Source organism: Bos mutus, chromosome 5 (genome assembly GCF_027580195.1).
Source record: "Bos mutus isolate GX-2022 chromosome 5, NWIPB_WYAK_1.1, whole genome shotgun sequence".
Lineage (NCBI taxonomy): Eukaryota > Metazoa > Chordata > Mammalia > Artiodactyla > Bovidae > Bos > Bos mutus.
Window position 1 is genome coordinate 75,084,159 of NC_091621.1, and position 12,990 is coordinate 75,097,148.

At 38.1% G+C, this 12,990-nt stretch overlaps 1 protein-coding gene across 2 annotated transcripts; it reads left to right on the forward strand.

The window, feature by feature from the left end:
* Nucleotides 1-1,302: 1,302 nt before the first annotated feature.
* On the forward strand, nt 1,303-10,565 carry CLEC1B (C-type lectin domain family 1 member B). 2 transcript variants are annotated; one of them, XM_005898858.3, is made up of 6 exons: nt 1,303-1,454; nt 2,283-2,381; nt 3,449-3,562; nt 3,731-3,882; nt 7,404-7,510; nt 10,352-10,565. In XM_005898858.3, exons 1-6 carry the CDS (start codon nt 1,391-1,393, stop codon nt 10,494-10,496), a joined length of 681 nt encoding a protein of 226 aa, XP_005898920.1. In that variant the 5' UTR covers nt 1,303-1,390; the 3' UTR covers nt 10,497-10,565. The 2 variants fall into 2 exon arrangements, with proteins under 2 accessions (XP_005898920.1, XP_070226128.1); XM_070370027.1 differs by having other exon boundaries at nt 7,458-7,510.
* Nucleotides 10,566-12,990: the final 2,425 nt, after the last annotated feature.

The following is a 12,990-nucleotide window of genomic DNA, read 5'->3' on the forward strand; positions in this document are numbered from 1 at the left end:
GCTTTCCTATGCCAAGAGAAGAAGGAACATTACTCAAGTAGAAAAGAATTTTAAAAAGATATGAAAAACTTATGGAACATATATACACTACTATCATAAAATAGGTAAACAAGAGCCTACTGAAAAAAATATGCAAGTAGAAATAAAATGTCAGTGGCAGGCTTTGTGGGGTGACTGAGAAACATCTGCAAACCTCTGGATTTTGGAGAAGGGAAAAGAAAAGCATTTATCTACCACTTTTTCCTGCAGTTCTCTGCTTAATTTTTGCTGAGTAATTCAGCTTGCGTTTATGGGGTATGTAGAGAGAGGAAGTAGAATTAAGACTAATGTTATCAGGCCTCCTTTGACCCTGAGAGTCTGTACTCACCCAGCATACTTCTAACACCACAAAACCACACTTGATAGATACAAATAAAGGCAAATATATTCTCATGGAACATAGATCCAAGCAAGAGACACTCAACCTGTGGTTAAAGTTATCATTACTGGCAATTTAAAGTGAAAGTGTGATAGTCTCTCAGTCGTGTCCGACTCTTTGAGACCCCATGGTCTGTCAGTGGGATTCTCTAGGCAGGAATACTGGAGTGGGTTGCCATTCCCTTCTCCCAGTATCTTCCCAACCCAGGGAATCAAACCTGGGTCTCCAGCATTGCAGGCAGATTTTTTTTTTCCCCCACCATCTGAGCTACCAGGGAATCCTGGTTTAAAGTGAAAACATTACTAAAAGACAATATATCAATTTTGTTTTATTTCACTGTATTAGATTTTTTTCCTTTGATGCATAAACCTAACCCATATAAATCCTGCCTCATGTGAATTTCCTGATTTTTTAAAAACTTTGACATGAAAAAGATGCAATAATTCAGAAGAATTCTAGGCCATAATTAGAAATTCTAACACAAGACCATGGAACATCGAATATAGCTCTTCTTAGATCAAATTATATCAGACTCATTTATCACAGAGAGATAAACTCTTTATCTGATGATATTTTATTTATGAATTTTCATCAGAAGCCAGTCTGCTTAAACAACATGATTTGCACTCTGCTGAGGTTAAGATGACACATGAACTTTTGTTCTTGGAAAGGATATACATGATGGAAGATTCAGAATGGAAGCTAAGGAAACAGGAAACAAATGCCATATCTACTCCTTTACCACAAGTTATTATTTTAGTGTTTTTGTGTTCAAGGTCCATGTATCTCTGAGAAGCTATCAAAGGGCTTCCTGGAAAGAAACAAAAAACAAAAAAACATGTGCCCCAACTCATGTGGCTCCAACTTAGCAAACAGAGGAGAATCACAGGCGGGTAGACATTGAAATGATCAGAGTGGACAAATTTTGTGAAGCCACTGAACACTGAACTCACTTGCAGCCCAAGGAAAGCCATGCAGGATGAAGATGGATATGTCACCTTAAATATTAAAACTCAAAAACCAGCTCTGACTTCAGGTAAGAACACCCAGAGCCAGCAACTTGCAAATGAACTATTGAAATTGTTCTACCCTAGAGTCCTTTTTTCTACTAGTGACAGCATGTATAGTTTTGTTTTCTTTTCCTGAATGACCTTTTTTTCCCAACAGCATTTAAGTGGTATCTGCATAAACTCAGATAGATTTACTTAGAATATAAACAACATAGGTCTTGCCTTGACTCAGTTGGTCAAGTCTGCGTTTAATGTGGGAGATCCAGGTTCAGTCCCTGGGTTGGGAAGATCCCCTGGAGGAGGGCCTGGCAATCCACTCCAGTATTCTTGCCTGGAGAATTCCATGGACAGAAGAGCCTGGTGGGCTACCATCCTTAAAGTTGGACACAACTGAGTGACTAACACTACACACTTCACATAAACAACAAAGGATACAAGCAGGGCACATTATATTAAGGTTTACAGAGTTAAATGTGGAGGGAATAGAAGTCTAGGGGATAAGAGAAGAGAACATTCAGAAATTCCATTTTATAAGATGTCAGCAAATGAGTGTGATTCTATAGTTGCTCCTTATCACCACAATTGTTTATACGGCTGGGCACAAAACAAAGACAAATACAAACACACAAGACCTTAACAACTAGTTACATTCTGACTCAGAGAGAAGCCCAGTGGGAGTGGGAATGGAGCGGGTTGTGTTTACCGTTGGTGATCACCATGGGAGCAAAGGCAAGATGGACGGAAGAAGCAGTTTATATCACTTGGAGAATCCTGACAGGGCAGGGATGGGGTGATGCTGTCCCATAGCTATGCCATGCTGCCCGCCCTCTGACATCTTTATTGTATGCCCACAGTGGAACCTGCTTCCTCCCCTTTGTGGCGTGTGATGGCTTTGACTCTGCTGGTCTTATGCGTGGGGATGGTTGTTGGGCTGGTGGCTCTGGGGCTTATGTGTAAGTATTGACTTTTTCCTAATGATGTGACATAACTAAGTGTCCTGGTGTATGTCACTAAGCCTAATTGTCACGATTTGTATATTTGTCACCACACCAGTCATCCTATGCTTAGGGGCCAGGATGCTCTCAGTAAGGGAGAATTCTGACCTTTACCTTCTGACTAAAATTAAATTTTAGATTAAATTAATTGGGCTTCTCTGATGGCTCAGATGGTAAAGAATCTGCCTACAATGTGGAAGACTCAGATTCAATCCTTGGGTCCGGAAGATCCCCTGGAGAAGAAAATAATAACCTGCTCCAGTATCCTTGCCTGGGAAATTCCATGGATAGAGGGGCCCAGTGGGCTGCCATCCATGATATCTCAAGAGAGTCGGACATAACTGAGCTAATAAACAATAACAAATCTGTATAAAATTGTTCATATACTGTTTATTTTTCCATAAGATATTTTAGAATGTTTCATTCACCACCTTTGATTGATTTCAATGTCACTGTATTTTGAGCAAAACAAGAATGAATATTCTGGTATTACATGGAAGCATAATAATAGAGGTCATTCACCTCTGTGAAACGCGCTTAGAAGTTTGTGTTCAAGGAAAAGTCAAAGCAGCCGCTTTGGGCATATGATTTGATCATGGCATGTTCTTACTTGTGATTATCTCCTTCAAGTATTGACAGTTCTCTTATTATTATTATTATTTTTTTGGAGAACACTCAGCTGCCATTCTGCACAGTACTTAATGTGTTCTTTATACCCATTTTACCCTGATCCCTCTTCAGCACTCATCTACTCATATATCTCCTGGAGGAGGAAATGACAACCCACTCCAGTATTCTTGCCTAGAAAATTCTGTGGACAGAGGAACTGAGTGGGCTACCGTCCATTAGTTTGCAAAGAGTTGGACACAACTGAGTGACTGAGCACACACACACACTACTCATATGTATCTAGTAAATACTTCATAGATTGACAACTCTACTGAATTTAAAGTTCATAGAGAGGACATTTTTTGCAGCACCTTTTTAATCCTAATTACAAATGATTATCTAATGTTTCCATCTAGCTGTCATGCAGCAAAACTACCTACAAGCTGAGAATGAAAATCTCTCAGGAACTATGAAACTGTTAGTAAAGAAGGTCTGCCAAGATTTAATACAACTATCAGGACAAAAGCAAAGTAAGTATGGTTTGGTAACCTCTTCATCTCCCCTAATTCTGGAGTTTTTTTTTTTTTTTTTTGATGCTATATGTAAAGAATCTTGAGATATGCAGGAAACAAGGAAGATGAGGAAAAAGTACACTAAATTCAGAATGAAAGGGATCCTATGCTTGGTTTCTCCTCAAGGCCATAAGTGTAACCCATGTGACACACACTGGCGATACTATGGAGACAGTTGCTATGGATTCTTCAGGCACAACCTGACATGGGAAGAGAGTAAGAAGTACTGTATTGACGTAAATGCTACTCTTGTGAAGATCTCCAGCAAGAGCATCCTGGTAAGGATATTTCTATGTCAAATATCTTGGGAGTCATAAGGAGATAAATTTCAAAGGAGACAAATCTTCAGCATTTTCCTTTTTTTCACATGTCTATGTTGTCCAGTTTTTTCTCATCTGAGAAGTTTATCAAGCTAGGTAAAAATTACAACCTTTGAGAGTAGAAAGTACTGAAATAGAACTAACAAAACTTTGAGTTCTGGTATTATAACAAAAGTTAAGATAATTTCTTAGTTTCCTTAACTCAATTCATGAATTCAAAAAAGAATCTGAAAGTATAAAGAAACTCAATATGATTGTGAAATATAAATATCAGTGTTATCCCAACATAACATGCCTTCTCAGTTTTTGCTAAGTTGTTGACTCTTTGAATGAACCATGGTGCAAACTCTGTCTTTTCACAGATTCTTCCAGACATAGTTTTATTAACTTAAATTAATAGTTTAAATTATTTTTATTGGAGTACAGTTGGTTTGCTTTACAATAGTGTGTTAGTTTCTACTGCACAGCAAAATGAATCAGCTCTATACATGTATTCCCTCGCTTTTGGATTTCTTTCCCATTCAGGTCATTACGGTGCATTGAGTAGAGTTCCCTGTGCTATGTGGAATTTAGAAAAATGGTATAGCTGATCTTATCTGAAAAGTAGAAATAGAGACACAGATGTAACGTATGGATACCAAGTCTGGAAAGAAGGTGTTTTGGGAGGAATTGGGAGTTTGAGACTGACACAGTTGAAAACATTTTAAAACGTTTCTCCTCTTCTACATTTCCCTCTTTGACAGCTTTTAACAAAAGCTCTTTCCAAGCAAAACACATTCACATCCACTACTGCATTCTCCCTTTTCTTATTGAATGTAGCTTCTCTTTTTGTAAATCTTAGAAGCAAGCCAGGAGCCAAGAACTGAAGTTTCCCTTCTACCCAATAACAGTTTGTCAAAACATTGTTGTTCAATCACTCGGACAGTCCAACTCTTTGCGACCCCATGGACTGCAGCACGCCAGGCTTCCCTATCCTTCACCATCTCCCAGAGCTTTCTCAAATTCATGTCCATTGAGTCAGTGATAACATCCAACCATCTCATCCTCTATTGTACACCTTCTCTTCCTGCCTTCAATCTTTCCCAGCATCAGGGTCTTTTCCAATGAGTCAGCTCCTGGCATCAGGTGGCCAAAGTATTGGAGTTTCAGCTTCAGCATCAGTCCTTCCAATGAATATGCAGGGTTGATTTCCTTTAGGATTGACTAGTTTGATATCCTTGTAGAACGAACCCAAGAGTCTTCTCCAACACCACAGTTCAAAAGTGTCAGTTCTTCGGTACTCAGTTTTCTTTATGGTCCAACTCTCACAGCCATACACGACTACTGGAAAAACCATAGCTTTGACTAAATGGACCTTTGTCAGCAAATTAATGTTCGCTTACTAGCAAGCTGTCTAGGTTTGTCATAGCTTTCCTTCCAAGGAGCAAGTGTCTTTTAATTTCATGGCTGCAGTCACCATCCACAGTGATTTTAGAGCCCAAGAAAATAGTCTTTCACTGTTTCTATCATTTCCCCATCTTTATGCCATGAAGTGATGAGACTGGATGCCATGATATTCATTTTTTGAATGATGAGTTTTAAACCAGCTTTTTCACTCTCCTCTTTCACCTTAATCAAGAGACTCTTGCATATATATATATATATATATGCATATTTTTAAACTTTTAATTTTGTATTGCGATATAACCCATAAACAATGTTGTGTAGTTTTAGATGAACAGTGAAGGGACTCAGCCATACATATACATGAAAGCACATATTCTTTAAAAGGAAGAAATTGTTTATTGTATTTATCCCACAATTTGAATATAGTATTCATTCACATTTTTGCGTATTAAAATTAAATCAAATGTAAATTGGAATAGATCAGGATTTGGGTTCTATGCAGACAGAGATTCAATAGAATTCAAAGATTTAGGCAAGTCATTTTCTATAGAACTGCTATGACTAATCAGCAAAACTGACTTGTACCTTATTGAGAGCTGAAATAACCAGTAACTGACTAGAAAAGAGGAAATTAACCCAGTGACATTCATGCTCATTTGTATGTCCTGTTATTCTAACTTGCTGTACCACATATTTGCTCTTCTTGTGGGCTCAGGCTCATAGAGAAGATATTCAGATAAATTAATTTCTTTCAAATCAGACAAAATAAGAGAGTGCCTTAAAATCTCAATTCTATTACAAGGAGGTTAATTAGAGACTAAACATGTCTTCTCAAGTCTTATTACTATAGGCCAATATCATGTTGAAGATCTACAATTAAAAGAAGTAATGTGATTTTGGAGGAATATAGTTGAATTTTGGGCAGAATTTCAGGTAGAATCTATCTGTCAATTCTATAGTGAAGTATATAATGCGGATGTATTTTAAAGAAACAAAAGTTAATAGAAACATGACAAGTAGCTCACATTTAAGAAATAAGGGACTCTCACGAAATCCCCCTCATGGAATGCCATCTTGTGTTTCACGTTCCTGCCAAGATGCTCAGGCCATTTTTATTGGCCAAGAACATGTTCTCATCTATTTTTTTCTGGGAGGTATGTGAGCACGTGAACATTTGACTTTTTTCTAATTTTGCTACCCATAGATAGATTGATTGATTGACTGATCCTCCATTAATTCAACAAATCCATCCATTAATTCAACAAATTCCAGGACTTGAACCTGTGTGTTAATAAAACCTACAAAAATTCTTAGCTTCATGGAACTTTATTCCGGTTGGAGCAACAGGCAATGAACAAAATAAATAATTATTACTGTGTTTAGTCACTAAGTCATGTCCAACTCTTTGAGACCCCATGGACTGTAGCCTGCCAGGCTCCTGTCTATGGGATTTCCCAGGCAAGAACACTGGAGTGGGTTGTTGTTTCCTTCTCCAGGGGATCTTCCCAACCCAGGGATCAAACCCCTGTCTCCTGCATTACTGGTGGATTGTTTACTGCTGTGCCACCAGGGAAGCCCATATAGTATAGTAAATAGAGATAATTTCAAAGTAAAAAATTGTAGATGTATGTCTTTGTAAATCCTTTTGAGAAAGACATCTCTTTTATCCAGTCAACTAAAAGAAATTGATATTTCTATATGAAGATTTTGTAGACAAGCTAAGCAATGAAACCAAAGCAAGCAGAGCTTAATTCTAGGGAATATAAAATCTCATCAACAATGTATTTTTCATTTTCCTTCTCATATGTGGTACTTTATTTGGGATTCTAACCTTCAACTGATGGAAGATAAATATATAGGATTATTAGAATATTGTCTATCTTGTTTACAGTTTTTCCTGGTATCCTACAACTATTTTTATGCTAAAACAAGTAAACTTGGTATAATTCTAAATATCAAATATAATCAGTTAGCATTAATATAGACATATAATCCATTGTTTTTCCAGAGTCATATTATGAAGTTTTTCCTTTATGCCATTATAAGAACTGTAGAAACACTCTGACCATTATAATTATTTGCATTTGCAATAGCAATATTTCAATAGCAGGACTGGATTAATTCGTTGGATTGGATTGTCCCGCCAGAAATCCAGTGACGTCTGGAGATGGGAAGACGGCTCAGTTCTTTCCAAAACTATGTAAGTCATAGAACACTCAGAACACAAGGCACAACTAGGAATTTTCATTCCTGAGATCTTCTCTGCTCTTGAGTACAAGTTACTTAAAAGTTGGGAAGTGGCTCTATGTTGTACTGTGTGTTACAAAGGAGATGACTGAGTTACTTACTCCCTAATCCTAACAAGAGAGTGCTTGCAATTAGAATCTATTTTCCGACTCTCCCATTCTCTGCTCTTTATCTAAGTTGTAATCCACCCTTACTCCTGATACTTTTTTCCCACTTGTTTCTACCCTTAACTTTACCGTTGAACATTTTAAACGTGTGTTTGGTTTGGTTTTGGTTTTTTAGTAGCATGATCTGATTCTCTTCACTTATTTTGAGAACAAAATTTTCATCCTTATAATTTGTGGTTGGAACATCTTACTTTTAGTCTTTTTTTGACTTTTCAGTATCATTTTCCCTTGTCTTCTACCTTAGGGGGGCTTCCCTGATAGCTCAGTTGGTAAAGAATCCACCTGCAATGCAGGAGACCCTGGTTTGATTCTTGGGTTGGGAAGATCCTCTGGAGAAGGGATAGGCTACCCACTCCAGTATTCTTGGGCTTCCCTTGTGGCTCAGCTGGTAAAGAATCCACCTGTAATGTGGGAAACCTGGGTTCAATCCTTGGGTTGGGAAGACCCCCTGAAGAAGGGAAAGGCTACCCACTCCAGTATTCTGGCCTAAAGAATTCATGGACTATAGAGTCCATGAGGTCGCAAAGAGCCGGACATGACTGAACGACTTTCACTTTTTACCTCAGAGGTCTCCAAGAATCAGGCACATTATCAATTACAAGAGGATTCTAAAGTCCATGTCAAAAGGCTCTAACCTTCTACAGACAATCCAGGGAAAAGGATCAATTATGCTGAGTTACTCAAAATGATTTTCTAATCTCCAGTCACCTTTTGTTCACGTTGTGCAATGTCTCTACATTTAAAATGTAAATTGACAACCCAAACTTGCATAATTTGATCATTACTTAATTTTTAATTAATTCATTCAACAGATACTTATTAATTTTTATTATGGACAGAACTCAAGAGTACTAGGAGTACAAGCAAGCTTCTTCATAGATCTGGACCTTACATTTATCACTTGCTGACTTTTCACGGTAGTTCAGGTACACTGGTGACCCCTCTGTTCCTTCAATAAATTAAACATGCTTTGTGGTCTTAGGGTGGAGAAGGCAATGGCACCCCACTCCGGTACTCTTGCCTGGAAAATCCCATGGACAGAGAAGCCTGGAAGGCTGCAGTCCATGGGGTTGCTGAGGGTCAGACACGACTGAGTGACTTCACTTTCACTTTTCACTTGCATGCATTGGAAAAGAAAATGGCAACCCACTCCAGTGTTCTTGCCTGGAGAATCCCAGGGACGGGGGAGCCTGGTGACCTGCCATCTATGGGGTCGCACAGAGTCGGACACGACTAAAGTGACTTAGCAGCAGCAGTGGTCTTAGGGCTTTGTACCTGCTGTTTCCTTCTAGAATGCCCTCCTCCATGGCAGGCTCCCTCTTGTCACTCAAGTCCATTTAAACATCATTTTCTCAATGAGACCATCTTTAATTACCCAAACTAAACTAGCCTCCCTCCACCGCGTCCACTCAAGTCTATCACATCACACTGTTCCATTATTACTTTTACCAGTCTCTGAGATTTTCTATTTATTTGCTGGCTTCTTACCAACTCCCTCACTACAATGTAAGTTCCCCAGTGGAAAAGATCTTGTGTTTTGTTTATCGCTCTATTAGCAGCACACGAACAACTTTGGCAGGTAGTAGGTATCCCATGCTCGTGCTTGTGCTTGTACTAACTTAGTCATGTCCAACTCTTTGCGAACTTATGGACTGTAGCCCACTAGGCTCCTCTGTCCTTGGGATTCTCCAGGCAAGAATACTGGAGTGGATTGTTATTTCCTCCTGCCAGGGATCTTCCTGACCAAGGGATTGAACCTGAGTCTCCTGAGTCTTCTGCATTGGAAGGGGGGATTCTTTACCACTGAGCTACCTAGGTATCCCATAGATATTGGCAAATGAATTAATAAATATCCATTTTTTTCCTCTTGTTATAGTAGTGTAGCAGGTAATATAGACAAGTGAACAAGCAATTATAATGCAGTCTTATATCTGTTACCCTGTAACATAAATCCTCATTTCAGAAATAACTAATCGATTTAATTTTCCTTGAGCTCACTTCCACCCTGTGTAGGTACTTGTCTGACAGGGCTTCTTTCTATCTAAATCCTGCCCTTCTTTCAAAACAGAACTAAAGCATGATCTTCCATGAAAAGGTGAAAAAGTAAAGCCTTTCTCATCATTTCAGATCCCCATCCATCTTTTCCTCTGGATTCTTATTGTACCTATTGTTCACTTCTACTTAATCCTAAAGTATATTAAATTGCTATTGTGTTATTCACATGTACATACTTTATACTCCAAAGCAGGCTGGAAGTTCCTCAAAGATCTGAATGTTGCTTTTTATTTTTTTCTCTCATACTTCTTATCTTCACTTTGTTCAACAGACTACTTCACACAGAGTTTGACTGAGTGTTAGTCTCTCAGTTGTGTCTGACTCTTTGTGACCCCAAGAACCATAGTCCGCCAGGCTCCTCTGTTCATGGAATTCTCCAGGCAAGAATACTGGAATGGGTTGCCATTTCCTTCTCCGGGACATCTTCCCAACCCAGAGATCGAACCTGGGTCTCCTGCATTGCAAGCAGGTTCTTTACCATCTGAGCCATCCAAGAAGCCCAGACCCAGAGTTTTATTGCTGATTGTTTATTTAGCTTTCAAAGGAGCTCATTCTATCTTTTCCATTCACAGGTTGAAGCTTTCTGGAACTGGAACAGAAAATATGAACTGTGCTTATTTTCATAACGGAAAAATTCACCCTACCTTCTGTGAGAATAGACATTACTTAATGTGTGAAAGGAAAGCAGGCGTAGTAAAGGTGGAACATCTACTTTAATGCAAAGACAGGGGCAGAATGTCACGGATAAGCGCTTGATTGGACAATAAAAGATCTGGGCGAAGGAACCACTAGCCACAGAATTGCCTGTTTTTCCCTTTTTTTCTGCTTGGAGTCATTATCCATGACTTTGCATTATCTATCCTACCAACAACACGTGGTTCCTTCTTTATATAGTCCTTTATACTGAGGAACAGGTTAGTGCCTTCTTTAAACATCCAGAAGCCAGTGTGTGAACCCATCATTTGTTTCCCACTTGTTCTGTTTCCATTAATTTTCATTCTCCTTGTCTTCCATTCCTAATTATCACAAGATATTAATACTATGATTCACTGCATCTTCAGACATAAATACATACATTTTACATTGAAACAAAAAAGTTAGGGCTTCAGTGACTTAAGCTATGCAAAATATCTAAGTTTGAAGGACAATATAAGGTAAGAGAAAGTATACTAAACTTGGAATCAGTAGAATTATTTATTTTTATATTAATTTTTAATGGAGTATAGTTGCTTTACAATGTTGTGTTAGTTTCTGCTGTACAGAAAAGTGAGTCAGCTCTACATATACATATATTCCCTCTTTTTGGATTTCCTTTCCATTTAGGTAGCCACAGAGCACTGAGTAGAGTTCCCTGTGCTATACAGTAGGTTCTCATTAGTTATCTATTTTATACGTAATATCAATAGTGAAAATACATCAATTCCAATCTTCCAATTCATCCCACCCCCCATTTCCCCAATTAGTGTCCATATGTTTGTTCTCTACGTCTGTGTCTCTGCTTTGCAAATAACATCATCTATACTTTTTTTTTTCTAGATTCCACATATGTGCATTAATATACAATATTTGTTTTTCTCTTTCTGACTTACTTTGATCTGTATGATAGTCTCTAGAGACATGGATGGAATCAGAATAATTTAGATGGCGTGATCACCCAAGTACAACCATGGACCAGTCATGTGGCCTCTTAACTTTCATTTTCTCACATTTAAAAATAAGATAACACCCATCATATACCTCACAGTCCTACAACGTAAAATAAAACCTCAGAGCATTAATTATATCAGAGATTCCATGAAAGCAAACGCAATGTTGCTCCTAATTTTTATTCTATGCCTTTAAGCACAGCTCCTGGCTCATAAAAAACAAAAATATTTGCTTCTCATTGTTTGAGACAGTTCCTAAAAGCACAGCAATCAGTAAAACACTATACAAATATATAATTTCTATTCAAAGTCTACCTCTGGTCAGACTCAATAGCAATAATTTTCTGTCCAAGAGAAGAAAAAGTTTACAAGAAAACAAATGGGGCTTGAAAATGAGTAAATGCAAGGTTCACAGGCTAGTTGAGCAGCAAGCACAAATGCTTTATCTAGTTCTTTTCCTGACAGTCCTATGTTTGGTTTTTGCTGAATAACTCATGCAATATTTATAGATATGTGGAGACAGAGGCACCCTTTAACAGGATAACAGGCAAAATTTTCATTTCTTTTCACAGCTTCCCTAAAGGTACTCTTTCTTCTTAAATTTGTGGTATTAAAATTTATGAAAATGATTCTCAAAATCCCAGCTAAGGTGCTTGTTAAAACATGCAGAAGTTCAAACACAAATAGTTATGGTACTCAGTGGGAAGGCCGAGAAGGAAAAGTCCTGTTTCTTGTTTTGTTTTATTGGAGTATAATTGCTTTACAATGTGGTATTAGTTTCTGCTGTACAATGAAGTGAATTAGCTATATATTGGGGGCAGTAGGAGACGGGGACGACAGAGGATGAGATGGCTGGATGGCATCACTGACTCGATGGACGTGAGTCTGAGCGAACTCCGGGAGTTGGTGATGGACAGGGAGGCCTGGCGTGCTGCGATTCATGGGGTTGCAAAGAGTCGGACATGACTGAGCGACTGAACTGAACTGATTCCCTCCCTTTTGAGCCTCCCTCCCATCCAGTTTCATTCATCTGTTATATGGAACAGAAAAGTCAGCTTGGTGCTTTGTGATAACCCAGAGTCCTATGTTTTTAATAAGTGTTCCAACTTGATTCTGACACAAATATCCTTTAATACATCTTGAGAAACACTACTTTATAGCTTATTCCCTATCTGCCTTTTGATAAATTGGTTAGTCTTTTTAAAACTCAGTTTATTCATCTATGAAATGAGTTTAATATTATTACCCTACTTATAAAGTAATGTGAGGATCATTTAATACAGTGTGTAAAGCATTGAGCAGAGTACCAAGCATATAATTAATACTCAACACATACGTGTAACTTTTATAGCTCTGGACTCTGACATCCAAAGACATTTGATTGTTTTGCTGTAAACAATCAATAAACAAGCAGATTTGGCAGGGGGAGGGACACTGAGGAAAAACAGAAATACTAAGGATTCTGCTGCTACTTTAAATATCTTGAGATTTGGCTTTGGAGCATAATGTCATTATTTTCCTATTTTCACTTGTCCATTTAGAAAGTACAAATTGGAACTAATAAC